This window comes from Mobula birostris, chromosome 7 (genome assembly GCF_030028105.1).
Source record: "Mobula birostris isolate sMobBir1 chromosome 7, sMobBir1.hap1, whole genome shotgun sequence".
In the NCBI taxonomy this organism is placed as follows: domain Eukaryota; kingdom Metazoa; phylum Chordata; class Chondrichthyes; order Myliobatiformes; family Myliobatidae; genus Mobula; species Mobula birostris.
The window spans coordinates 116,463,150-116,477,669 of NC_092376.1; the positions used below are offsets into that span (position 1 = coordinate 116,463,150).

The window sequence follows — 14,520 nt, forward strand, 5'->3', positions numbered from 1 at the left end:
ACATTCAGAGACAGATTATTGGCTCTGTACCAGTCGGTTAGCTATTGCACCTCCTCGCTGTATGCTGACTCATTGTTCTTGCTGATGAGACCCACCACGGTCGTGTCATTGGCGAACTGGATGATGTGGTTCGAGCTGTGTGTTGCAGCACAGTCGTGGGTCAGCAGAGTGTGCAGCGGTGGACTGAGCACACAGCCGTGGGGGGCCCCCGTGCTCAGTGTGATGGTGTTGGAGATGCTGCTTCCAATCCGAACTGACTGAGGTCTCCTAGTCAAGAAGTCTAGGATCCAGATGCAGAGGGAGGTGTTCAGGCCCAGTAGGCTCAGCTTTCCAATCGGTTTCTGAGGAATGATTGTGTTGAATGCTGAAATGAAGCCTATCAACAGCATTCGAACGTACGTGTCTTTTTTGTCCAGGTGGAGGGTGATGGCAATGGCGTTGTCTGTTGAACGATTGGGATGGTATGCGATTTGCAGTGGGCCCAATGAGGGGGGCAGCAGGGTCTTGATGTGCCTCATGACGAGCCTCTCGAAATACTTCATGATGATGGATGTGAGTGCAACGGGACAGTAGTTGTTGAGGCAGGACACTGAAGACTTCTTCGGCACGGGAACGATGGTGGCGGAGTTGAAGCACGTTCTCTCTTCATCCTTTGTTTAAGGCAAGGATGCACATGATGATTAGGAAGGTATGTTCTGCACGTACTTTTAACTGAGTATGTTTGTTGAGTAGTCAGCTTTGTAATATCTGAACTCGGGGAACATGAACGTTTGGTCAAATTTTCATTGTTTGTAAATAACTAATTAATATACCCATTCGAAGTCAGTGTATTTTCTGTCTTACTTGCTGGACTCATATACCTGTTATAATATTAAACTTGGCACTGCAAGCAGGGTATGGCTTTTTGAGCAGAAATACATTTCTTAAAGAGGTTATTTAAAAGAGATGACTCTCCGTTTGAGAGATGCAGAGACCAGGGTGGACAAATAATAGTGCAGGGTTTGGAAGTCTCGCTAACCTGCTGATGGGTTATGGGATGCCAGTAAATTGGTCAGACCAGTTGGATTTCACTGGGGTTGAAATGGGACATCATATCTTTTCTATACTTAAATCATTGGGTTTTCCCAGGAGGAAAGAGAGCCGGCGGGATACTTTCTGTCTTTTTGCAGCAATAGTAAGGCATCAGCATAAAATAATAGCGAGTCTTAAGAATGAATAGGAAGATCTCAGTCAGTGTTGTATTATTCTGAGTGAGTCACTATTGATGGCTCACAGTGGGCTGTGAAGTTAGAAGATCTGAATATACAGATAGTCTGCTGGCTAATAAAGGAATTTCAAGAGGGCCTGAAGGGCCAACTGGGAATCTGATCCCGTTAAGGCTTGAGTCATGTTGAGATAGGGCAATGATCCTACTGTGGGTCTGGGAGATGGCGATGTTTGGATGGATGACGAAAATGAGGGGGAGAGAGAGTAGAGTGGACCCCTCCGTTTAATCCTCGAAATGATCGCCCTCTCCCTTTTGTGTCCAAAACAGTACAGGCCAGGCCAGTAATTATGAGTTCCAACACCCGCCGTGGGGGGCGGGGGGTGGGAGGTATCAATCTGCAGCTTCTTCCTCTCAGGAGGGGGAAGGGGAAGGGGAGGAGGCTCAGGAATGTGTGGGGGCGGTGTAAAGGACACCTTTGAGACAACAGAGCTCAGAGAATACTCTGCTAAGGAATTGGCGAGTTTAGGGACAGGTACAAATTGTTGAGGTAATGGGGTGGGGGGTGAGCACCGGAGTGATTCTATCTAATAGACAGATGGGTGCCGTATGGAGACTATTGTCCCAACACACCATCAATAACGTCCTGAGAGCACTGCTTGCTTCCCCTGAGCTTAATGCATCACTATGGATTTGGGTTCTGGCAGCTGTTAAACTGAGATATCTACTCTTACTGAATGGAATTTAAAATCCCTCCCCCTCCTGTCTTCTCCTATCATTTTGGATCTCCCCCTCCCCCTCCAACTTTCAAATCCCTTACCCACTCTTCCTTCAGTTAGTCCTGACGAAGGGTCTCGGCCTGAAATGTCGACTGCACCTCTTCCTATAGATGCTGCCTGGCCTGCTGCGTTCACCAGCAACCTTGATGTATGTTAGTTAAACTGAGGTATCTACTCTTACTGAATGGAACTGAAAACCCCAAGCAGAATGGAGCACGGTAGAGAAGGGTGCTAAAGTTCTATGGCAGTAGCCTCTTATCACAGAAATCTGATAGTTGGAACCCACCAGAGGACAGTGGAGTAACTTCTGGAATGGTGAGGCACATGGTAATGGAGGCAGTTTTTCCAGTTCAAGGGGTAGCTGTTGGTCATCCTGTAAGTACAGTGATTCAATCATTACAAGGATTAGAGTATGTAGAACAGGGTGCATGTAGCCAAGTTAGATAAGCAGATGGAGAGTGGGAGATCTTGCATATTCCATAAAGAAATGTTTTTAGCATTGCTTAAAGCTGAGTTCCAGAGGAGCAGGTAAATGGAGAGTGCAAAATGGAGGAAGGTCTGTATGGAAAAGCGAAAAAGGGAGAATGTTGAGGGGGAAGGATCTTTCTTCAAGTCCTCTGCAGATAAGGGTTCATTTTGTCATCTGCCAGATTCCTCGCCTTCCATTCAGGGTTCCCTGCTAATGATCACCAGCAGCAGCAATCCAGGGATGGTTAATATATTCACATCCCATTGTTGTAGGGAGGGGGTGGTTGGTGGATTCACAACCCAGTGTGTGTGTGTGTGTGTGTGTGTGTGTGTTGACTTTGACTTTAAGAGACTCTGGTCCCACCCAGTTGCTTTTTCCTAATGAGTGCTTTTCTGAGAAGTCTGGTTTAAGTTTTTGCAGTTCTACAGGAAGTGTTAAAGAAGATGAGTACAATCCAGATTTTGTGATTTATGTTTTGTGTTTAATCTATTTGTTTCTTGTTTTCTAAACCTGTTACATGTTTATTGTGTTTTAATATGGTAATTGATTTAGGGATGTCTCATTACACACTGGCCATATGAAATGTGAGTTGAAACTTGGTGGGAGTTTGGGTAACTTTATTCCGGGTATGAGATGCCCATATTTCCGAGGGAATTGAGCATTTGTAGTTTTATTGTTTTTGGGTTTGCTAAATATCCAGTGACTAATCAGGAGCGAGTGTATTTCTATCTCCCTGCATTACAGAATGGCAAAGTGGTGATCGTTGATTTGTGGTGGGAGATCCCGTTATACATTCCTGTGATTAGCGTTTGAATTTGAACACTGGACCAATGGGTCAGATTGTTGAATTTGCATGAAAAATCCTTTCAACATTGCAGAAGGATGCCACTGATATCGCTCCCTTCGACGACAAAGAAAAGCCTGTTGGGAGAAATTATCTAGCTTCTTGGGTTTTGGCATTCTGTTTCGGGGGAGCAGGGAGGGAGTAGTGTATTCCAACCACCCTCAACCCAGAGAATGGTAACAGACTTAAGGGACCTGAGCTTTAATAGTCCTGGTGGTGTGTGCGCTTTAAGGGCTGAAATTTCCCTACATACCATTTGTTTAATTGGAATGCCCTGACATTTAATGTGATCTTCCCAGCTGACAGAGTGTGAGTGTGGGTGTTGAGTACAGGTACAACGTGCAAGGTGGATGGCAAGTGTGAGCAGGAACAGTATCCTGGGATGACTGTGTCCATGCCAGATGGTGTTTTGAGGCTGGGCACTTGTTGGAAGCTGAATGGCACTACTGGATACACAGTTCCTAGGCCTACCCGTTGTTTCCACAGGGTGGTGCGGTTGATATGTGGTGGGGGATGTATGCCATCCTAGTGCCCGGGATGAACACTTGCCTACGCTGGTTGGTAAGAGGGCTATTTCAAAGGAAGGATGTTTTGAGTGATAGCCTTTCTCTGCATGGTACAGCCAGACTGTCCCAGGAACTGATTTCGATGGCCTTGGATTACCTGCTCACAAAGGAAAGTGGCACTTGTACTGTTACTGGTTAAGAATGCTGGATCTACATTCCTGATGGGTCGGGTAACATCTCTCACCTGGTTGATCAAATTAAATGGGAGACTAGCTCATTGGCTGTTACACTCTCGGGTGGGGCTGGTGGCCTCTTGGAGTAGCGGGAGGCTGGTGGACACTATAGTATACTGGGAGGTGACTGTTGGGTTTACAGTACTGGGTATTGTACTCTCCTGTTTTATATATAACATAGTTGGGAGTTCATGAGAGTCATACTAGTCTGAGAGTTGGATCATCACTTTCGCGATTTCTGTGTCCTGTGCAGTGTGCCTTATTCTAATTGTTGAAAGTTACTTCCATTGTGATTAAGCAACACACACAAAATGCTGGTGCAACGCAGCAGGCCAGGCAGCATCTATTGGAAGAAGTACAGTCAACATTTCGGGTTGAGACCCTTCGTCAGGACTAACGGAAAAAAGATACAGTAAGAGATTTGAAAGTGGGAGGGGAGGGGGAGACCCGAAATGATAGGAGAAGACAGGAGGGGGAGGGATGAAGCCAAGAGCTGAGAAGTTGATTGGCAAAAGGGATGCAAGTCTGGAGAAGGGGAAATATCATTGGACGGAAGGACTTGGAAGAAAGAAAGGGGGAGGGGAGCACCAGAGAAAGATGGAGAACAGGCAAGGAGTTATTGTGAGAGGGAAAGAGAGAAAAAGAAAGAAAAATAAATAAATAAATAAGGGATGGGGTAAGAAGGGGAGGAGGGGCATTAACGGAAGTCAGAGAAATCAATGTTCATGCCATCAGGTTGGAGGCTACCCAGATGGAACAGAAAGTGTTGTTCCTCCAACCTGAGTGTGGCTTCATCTCGATAGTAGAGGAGCCCATGGATTAACATATCAGAATAGGAATGGGACGTGGAACTAAAATGTGTGGCCACTGGGAGATCCTGCTTCCTCTGGCAGACAGAGCGTATCTGTTCTTCGAAGCGGTCTCCCAATCTGCACCGGTCTCGCCAATTTATAGAAGTCCACACCAGGTGCACCGGACACAGTATATCACACCAGCAGACTCACAGGTGAAGTATTGCATCACCTGGACTGTCCGGGGCCCTGAATGGTGGTGAGGGAGGAAGTGTAAGGGCAGGTGTAGCACTTGTTCCACTTACCAGGATAAGTACCAGGAGGGAGATCGGTGGGAAGGGATGGGGGGGACGAATGGACAAGGGAGTTGCGTAGGGAGCGATCCCTGCAGAAAGCAGAAAGTGGGGGGGGAGGGAAAGATGTGCTTGGTGGTGGGATCCCGTTGGAGATGGCGGAAGTTGCACAGAATTATATGTTGGGCACAGAGGCTGTTGGGGTGGTAGGTGAGAATAGGAATCCTATCCCTCGTGGGGTGGTGGGAGGATGGGATGAGAGCAAATGTGTGTGAAATGGAAGAGATGCATTTGAGGGCAGAGTTGATGGTGGAGGAAGGGAAGACACTTTCTTGAAAAAAGGAAGACATCTCCTTCATCCTTGAATGAAAAGCCTCATTCTGAGAGCAGATGTGGTAGAGATGGAGGAATTGAGAGAAGGGGATGGCATTTTTACAAGTGACAGGGTGGGAAGATAAATAGTCCAGGTAGCTGTGAGAGTCTGTGGGCTTATAGTAGACATCAGTAGATAAGCTGTCTCCAGAGATAGAGACAGAGAGATCAAGGAAGGGGAAGGAGATGTCAGAAATGGACCAGGTAAATTTGAGGGCAGGGTGAAAGTTGGAGGCAAAGTTGATGAAGTCAATGAGCTCAGCATGCTTGCAGGAAGCAGCACCAATGCAGTCATCGATGTAGCGAAGGAAAAGTGGGGGACGGATACCAGTATAGGCTTAGAACATGGACTGTTCCACAAAGCCAACAAAAAGGCAGGCATAGCTGGGACCCATATGGGTGCCAATGGCTGCACCTTTAGTTTGAAGGACATGGGAGGAGCCAAAGGAGAAACTATTAAGAGTAAGGACCAATTCCGCTAGACAGAGGAGAGTGGTGGTAGAGGGGAACTGGTTGGGTCTGGAATCCACAAGTAAACGGAGAGATTTGAGACCTTCCTGGTGGGGGATGGAGGTATATAGGGACTGGACATCCATGGTGAAAATAAGATGATGGGGGCCAGGGAACTTGAAATCATTGAAAATGTCCAGAGCAGGAGAAGAGTCACGAACATTGGTGGGAAGGGATTGAACAAGGGTGGATAAAACAGTGTCGAGGTATGCAGAAATAAGTTCGGTGGAGTAGGAGCAAACTGAAACAATGGGTCTACCTGGACAGACAGGGATGCCTCCATTGTGATTAGTTAGTTTAGGAGCTGCAGCATCTTTTCCCATAACTGCCTGGTGTCCAGTTTCAAATATCCTGGGTATATAAAATTGCACATGGAAGAGGCTTTCTCTCTTCTTCCTCTGTTTAAGGCAAGGATGCACATGATGATTGGGAAGATATGCTCTGCATGTACTTTTAATTAAGTATATTTGTCAAATGTCCATGTGTTTGTTGAGATTTGTAGTGTCTGTAACTGGGGAACATGAAAGTTTGGTCATATTTTTACTGTTCGTAAATAAATGATTAAAATACCTATTCAAAGTCAGTGCAACTCCTGTCTCACTTGCCGGACCTGCAAATCTGATTCAATATTGCAAGCATAGCAAGAGACTTGGTTGAGTTATTTTTTGTGTAATGTATTGTGAACGGACTTCCAGTGGATGACCCACCATTTCATCCAATGAGCCAAGAAACAGGATGGCGAGCCACCCAAGATCGAGGAACCAGCGCGGGTCTGAATGCTTCAAGGTGTGGAGGATTTAATATGGCTGGATGTATAAGTTTATTTTTCATTCGAAGGATCTGATTTGATTTTATGGAAGAACTAATTATTTTTGCAAGAACTTTGATCAGTGACTGAATGAGATTTACTTTTTTTTAAAAGTTGTGATGTTGGAGAATTTGTTGTGAAAAGAGTTAAGCTGTATCGATATATATTTGGGGTTGAAATTGAATTTGTAGATATACTGACCTGAACTGATACTGAGATTAACCATAATACTTGAAAATAGAAATTCAATTAGCTTCCTAACTAGGGATAAATAAAAAAAGCAAGTGTTAGTCTGTAAACCTGGGGGTAAACCTTTGAATAGGGAATAACATTAGATCTAATTAGAGAAATGGAGTAATAAAGGTTATTCTAATGAATCTCACTGATTCTAACTCAAAAGAAATTTGGTTTCCATTTGATATCTGAGATTTGGAAGCTAAAACACAATGTTGAAATTTTGAATTGTTCTTTCTCATGTAAATATTTTATATATGTTGCTATTTTCTATAAATAAAATTTACCCCCAGAAGCGTGTGCTTTCTATTCACTGCCTCCTTTCGATACCTAGAGCTTCTGATGGCCCACTAGCACCTGGTGTAGGTCTATGCAATTTGATTTTTCTCAGTCACACAGGATAAGACAAGCGCTACACAGGTGTTACATTACTGTCAGTGTCCTATTGTACAACAGCACTATCATAACCATTTACATTCGTCCAATGCAATTCCCCTCAGTTCCTCAGGATCACAGTCATGCCTCAGTTTTCTTCCTACAAAGAGTCATATTTTTCTGTTGTCTCATCCCTTCTGATAAGACACATCAAATTCAAAAAGTCAGGTACAATTACTCAAATAGAAGACAAAAATATAACACAGAATAAGGGATGCATCTCAAGATCCGTTCCAGAATCTAACCAGGATGAATTATCTCAGTACTCCCAACATCATTACATCATTTTGAGGTTTATTAACCCAAATTAAGCCAATGATTCTCAAATCATTCAGTTCCTTCATTAACGCCATTGTCCTTTAAGACATATATCATTCATTGATAAGTAAGTACACCAAAAATAATACATTCACATAATCCAAAAACTCTATCGAAAATACTAAAATAGAAAATACCATTTTCAAAAAGGCAATCCAGGCTGAAGCATTGTGAATTTCAATAAACAGTTCTGATATGACATTCTGCTATTTTTCCATCACATTTCATATTGGTGAGGGGCAATTTTCAGTTACTTTCCTGGCATATATTAATTCTCCTTCAACGCCAATTTATAGATGGAGCAATATGCTCAGACATTGTAATCTGTGGTGTTGCCATCTCTCCAGAGATAGTCAGTTTTATTTGTAGTTCCAAAAAATGCTTTCATGCCGTGAAGTTGGAGTGCATCAGCCATGTACAAGTAATTAAATGGTGTTTGTACATTTCTTCCGTTTCCATTTGTAAATGCCTGTTGAAGTCAGTATTGATCAGATGAAAACCATCATAACTTTTCAGTTATGTAATGATTTGTTACTTTGACGACATTGTCACATAGCTGGAGTCCAGAAGAAAGGATTTTGTTTCCATAAACAAAAATTTCAGGCTTTCTTTCCAGTTCGTAACTTTTCTGTAAAGTTTGGTACTAACTCTGGATCCTGCACTCTCACTTGGGATGGGTATTTCAGTCAACATATGCGGTCAATCTTTGGTTCACTATGGGAAGGCCTTCCCATGGACATCAAAGTGATTGCTGCAAGGGTGTGGAGTCTCTCACGGGCTTGGTGCTGTTCCTGTTCAGACAGATGGAGGATGTGCCTGAGTGACACAAAAATGCAGAACACTGATGAGTGAACCTTAGATGCTGTACTTGAACTACACAGACTGCAGTTCATGGTGATATAATGAGCAAATACTTCACTCCTGCGTAATAAGGGAAACATCTTTATCAAAATTGTCCTTTCATTGCATATTTACCAGTGAACCTGAAGAAAGAATATAATGTTGTGCAATTCACTCACTGACTGATGTTCATTTATAATCAAATTGAAGTAAATCTGAATAAGAAGAAAAATGATTTTTTTCCACTCAAATTGCAAATCAAAATAGTCTCAGTGACTGTCAGAATGCCATGTTGGTTCTATAAAATAAGACCATTAGACCATAAGACATGGAAGCAGAGTTAGGCTATTTAGTCCATCGAGTCTGCTTCGCTATTCAATCATGGCTGATCTATTTTTCCCTTCCTCAGCCACACTCCCCACCCTTCTCCCTGTAACGTTTGATGCTGTGGCTAATCAAGAACCTATCAAGCTCTGCATTGAGTACACCCAACTACCTGGTCTCCAAAGCTGCTTGTGGTAATAAATTCCACAAATTCACCACCCTCTGGCTAAAGAAGTTTCTCCACATCTCTGCTTTAAATGGACCACCTCTATCATGAGGCTGTGCCCTCTTGTCCTAAACTCCCTCGCCATTGGAAACATCCTTTCCACATCTAATCTATCCAGGCCTTTCAACATTTGAAAGGTTTCAATGAGATCCCCCCTAATCCTTCTAAATTTCAGCAGGTACAGACCCGGAGCTATCAAACGTTCCTCATATCATAACCCTTTCATTCCCTGAGTCATCCCTGTGAACCTCTTCTGAACTCTCTCCAATGCCAGCACATATTTTCTTAGATAAGTAGCTCAAAACTGTTCATAATACTCAAGGTGAGGTCTCATCAGTGCCTTATAAAGCCTCAGCATCACATCCCTGCTCTTGTATTCTAGACCTGTTGAAAAGAATGTTATCATTGCATTTGTGTTCCTCACCACCAACTCAACCTGCAAGTTAACATTGAGGGTATTCTGCACAAGGACTCCCAAGTCCCTTTGCAGCTCAGATTTTGGGATTTTTTCCCCATTTAGAAAAGAGTCTGCACATTTACTTCTTCTAACATACTGCATGACCACACATTTTCCAACATTGTATTTCATTCGCCACTTCCTTGCCCATTCTCCTAATCTGTCTAAGTCCTTCTACAGCCTTCCTGCTTCCTCAACACTACCTGCCCCTCCAACAATCTTCATATCATCTGCAAACCTGGCAACAAAGCCATCTATTCCATCATCTGAATTATTGACATGCAGCATAAAAAGCAGTCCCAACACCAAACCCTGCAGAAAACCAGTAGCCACTGGTAGCCAACCAGAAAAGGATCCTTTTATTCCCACTCACTGCCTCCTACCAATCAGCCAATGCTCTAACCATGCCAGTAACTTTCCTGTAATACCATGGTTTCTTAATATGGTAAGCAGCCTCATGTGTGGCAACTTGTCAAAAGCCTTTTGAAAGTCCAAATATACAACATCCACTGCATCCCCTTTTTCTATCCTATGAGTAATCTCTTCAAAGAATTCCAACATGTTCATCAGGCAAGATTTTCCCTCAAGGAAACCATGCTGACTTTCTCCTATCTTGTCCAACATCACCAAGTACCCTATAAACTCATCTTTACCAATTGACTCCAACATCTTCCCAACCACTGAGGTCAGGCTAACTGGTCTATAATTTCCCCTCTGCTGCTTTTTCCTTTCTTAAAGAGAGGAGTGACATTTGCAATTTTCCAGTCCTCTGGCACCATGCCAGAGTCCAATGATTTTTGAAAGATCATCAATATTTCCTCCACAATCTCTATTGCTACCTCTTTCAGAACCCTAGGTTCCAGTTCATCTGGTCTGGGTGACTTATGTACCCTTAAGTCTTTCAGCTTTTTGAGCACCTTCTCCTTTGTAATAATGACTGCACTCACTTCTCTTCCCTCTCACCCTTCAACACCTAGCACACTGCTGGTGTATTTCACAGTGAAGACTGATGCAAAATACTCATTCAGTTCATCTGCCATCTCAATGTCCCTTGTTAGTATTTTTCCAGCCTCATTTTCTAGCGGTCCTATATCCAATCTCTTCTCTCTTTTATTTTTAACATACTTGAAAAAGCTTTTACTATCCACTTTGATATTGTTTGCCATCTTGCTTTCATATTTTATCTTTTCCCTCCTGCTGATTCTTTTAGTTGCTCTCTGAAGGGTTTTAAAAGCTTCCCAGTCCTCTGTCTTCTCACTATTTTTTGCTTTGTTGCCCGCTCTTTTGCTTTACATTTGCTTTGACTTCCCTTGTCAGCCACGGTTGTATGAAACAACACTGTAGTCAATTATCATTGAAGAATGAATGTTGGAGATGTGAGATGGGTCTCAGTGTCTGGGGGAAAGGAGGTGGCTTCAGATTCTCTAAGATTGTCTGAAAGTGTACCAGTCCAGTCAGGAGATGGTGGATGGTTAGATGCATGGGGAGATGCATTGGTTCAGATCCTCTCTCTTCAAAGAGTTGTAAATAGAATGACACTCTTTCATTTTTCAGATCTCTTTTGCCCACAATGATTGATCAATGCTTTCACTTTCTTGTCTGTTCTGTTGTGTTTGCCATGCATATTAATGAATTGGAAGGAAATGTGGATGGGATGATTGGTAAACCATTCCGTGTCTCTGGGAACTGTGACTGAAGAGTGAAACTTGAGGGTGCAAGTTCATAGTTCCCTAAAAGTGTGAACACAGGTGGACAGAGAGGAGACAAATGTGTGTAGCAGGACAACTATACATTATGACCAGAGAATAAAGCAAATGGGAATAAGCTGTTTACAAGTTTCACACAGATACCGGGAGTACTTTATTGAGTAGAGCCCTGGTCTTATCTACACTGAAGGAAACATGAGAGTCACATATCTAACCTTTGTAATTACATTTCTCAAATAAAGTATTTTACTTCAAATAAATATCATCATCACATGTGAAGAGCAACTTTACATAATTTTCTTAACAAAATGTTTTGAATATTAAATATTAATTTGTCACTTACGTTTCCACTTGCAAAGCAGCACGGTGATGGAAAGAAAAGAGACAAAAACTGAGACACGAGCGGTCCAGCAAAGCAGAAAAATCAGGTTGTTTACACGCTCACCAGGAACCTGAAACAGAGAACAAGACCTATTTTCTCAGCTTTCAATTTAAAATGAGCGAATTGCAAGCACTGTATAATGCCGATATGGCTTCCTTAAAGTCTGCATGCACAGTGTGGAGTGTTGTTAAGACGTATTAAAGATATCCATTAAGATGTACGTTTAGCTGAATCCCTCAGCACCCGGCAGCTTTGTATGGATTTATCCTGGCTAGGATCCTCCTCAGATTGGCTGTGGTCACACAGGGCTGTAAAAAGAGATGGAAATGAGCCATTAGGAGAAGGCAATAGTGAACTGTTCACTATGGTAGGGCTGGAAGAACTGATCTTCATTTTCTATTTCTGCTGTGAAATGTTGACAAATAAGAGAACGTGAGACAGCTGGAGCAGTAATAAGTTCTGAAATGTAATGGAATCAATCAGAAGCCTTTTAGAGATGATCAACATAAATTATCTGCAGAAGAGCAGATCTGCTGGACGAATGCTCAGGAATTAGTGGGAAGTGCCAGTTGTGCAGGTCAATATCATGGAGAATGTTCCAAGGATGTAAAAGCTGTGAGAAAGATGAATTATTTCCCAGGTTAAATCTTGCACTGAGCCCAGGTGAAAACTCACTGATTACGCACACAAATGCATAGGCGTAAAAGGCTCTTTTCTAGCTGGCTGCCAGTTACTACTGGCATTCTGAAGGTTCATTTTATTGTCAGAGTATTCATGTACAATACAACTCTGATATTGGTCTTTTCCAGATAGCCATGCAATGTAGAAAAACTTGACAATAACATCACACCACCAAATCCCCCCCCTGCAAAAATAAACAGCAACAACAGCACCAAACCCCTAAGCCCCTCAAACACACAAAGAAACGTCGCCCACACTGAAAAAGCAACAAGAACAGCAGATCCCAAATCCCCAACCCCTCCCTCATACAAAAACCAACACATTGTCCACCCAGAACCCTAACCAGCCAATCAGCAAGAAGCAAGAAAACATAAAAACCTGAAGGAGTGCAAAACAAATTACTGTCCAGTAATCCCATAGATCTCAGAATTTCGAGCATATCCTCCCACTAGAACCGTGAAAGCCACTGCTTGAACTCGATCCTTCCATGTATAGTGACTACCGCGCCACTGACCTGTGACCTTCTGACCACTGCACTGCTGATCTGAGGCTTTCCAAATGCTGGCTACCAACCATCCTTAATCCATGGCCTCCATGGAGAGCAACCACTGACCTCCTCCACATTCACCATGATACTTCAATCTTCCTCAATGCTTCAAAATGGAGTTGATTATGGCCCCTCTCTGATCTCCTGCACGAGGCAACCTGTCCTCATGGTACTATTTGAGGATTGCAACATGCCAGATCACCTGATCGAGCTCCAAACAGCACATCACAGGCTCTAACAGTCTCCAAAACCATCAAGACAGAAACAAGGGGTTGAGAGAGCTTGATGTCTTTTCTTTCAACAACACCCATGGTTTTTCTGTATTTTGTGGCTATCTGGAGAAGACGAATATCAGAGTTGTATTGTACATGTATACTTTGACAATAAAATAACCTTTGGAATGCCAGAACTTTGAAAGTTCTACTTTTTTGTGGAAAAAGTTAAATAATTGAAGAGATTGGCTACCTGGAAGATGTTGCCTGAGGAACCGTTGTTTGCTGGCATCATCTTGACTGGAAGTGTTGGGCTCAAAGAGACATGAGAGTCCTAATGTAGGATTCCATAGATTTTAGCTTTCAGTTTGAGTTAGTGATGAGGGAAGAAATACAATGTGAGCAATTACTTGGAGTGATCTGGAATATAAAGCAAGGATGTAATACTGAGGCTTGATAAGGTGTTTGTCAACATATTTGGATCTTTTTGGCACTTTTGGGCCTCATATCTAAGGAAATATGTGTTGGCATTCGAGAGAGTCCAGAGGAGGTTTATGAGAATGACCCGGGAATGCAAAGCTTGATGTATGAGGAATGTTTGATGGCTCTGGATCTGTAATTGCTGCACGTTTAGGAGAATAAGTTGGGATCTCATTAAAACCCACTGAATATTGAAAGGCCTGAATAGAGTGGAAATGGAGAGGATGTTTCCAGTAGTGAGAGAGTTTTGGAGCAGAAGGCACAACAGCAGAATAAAAAGGACATCCCTTTAGAATAGAGATTAGTGGGAATATTTTTAGCAGTAGGGTGGTGAATCTGTGGAATTCATTGTCAGATGTTGTGTGTGTGTATATATACACACACACACACACACATTTAAAGTGGAGGTTGATATATTCTTGATTAGTAAGAGTGCAAGAGGCTGCAGACTTGAGGGGCCAAATTCTAATTCTGCTCCTGTCCTCCTCCTCTTGTTATAGTCTTATGGTCTCCCCTCCCTTCACCATGACCCAAACAGAGTTCTGCTTTCACTTCAGAACAATCTCTTCAATTATTTAACTTTTTCTATGAAAAGTGTTGGCGTGTGGCCAAGTGGTTAAGGTGTGGGTCTAGTGATCTGAAGGTCGCTAGTTTGAGCCTCAGCTGAGGCAGCGTGTTGTGTCCTTGAACAAGGCACTTAACCACACATTGCTCTGCGATGACACCGGAGCCAAGCTGTATCGGCCCAGGTGCCCTTCCTTTAGATAACATCGGTGGCGTGGAGAGCAGAGACTTGCGGCATGGGCAACTGCTGGTCTTCCATACAACCTTGCCCAGGCCTGTGCCCTGGAAAATCCATGGTCTCACGA

General features: G+C 43.1%; 1 protein-coding gene across 3 annotated transcripts in view; it reads right to left on the reverse strand.

The window, feature by feature from the left end:
* Positions 1-605: 605 nt before the first annotated feature.
* Positions 606-14,520, reverse strand: part of LOC140200798 (hepatitis A virus cellular receptor 1 homolog) — a 37,356-nt gene continuing 23,441 nt past the window's right edge. The window contains exons 5-7 of one of the 3 annotated variants that reach the window (XR_011886736.1): positions 11,693-11,801; positions 7,934-8,612; positions 606-650 (exon numbers count right to left, since the gene is read on the reverse strand). Coding sequence is in view for 2 of the 3 variants with exons in the window: in XM_072264411.1 (XP_072120512.1) it covers positions 8,536-8,612; positions 11,693-11,801 (186 nt within the window). In the remaining variant the exon portion in view is untranslated. Of the gene's footprint in view, positions 651-7,794; positions 8,613-11,692; positions 12,040-14,520 lie in introns of those variants that run through there. The other 2 variants (XM_072264411.1, XM_072264412.1) reach the window with 2 other exon arrangements.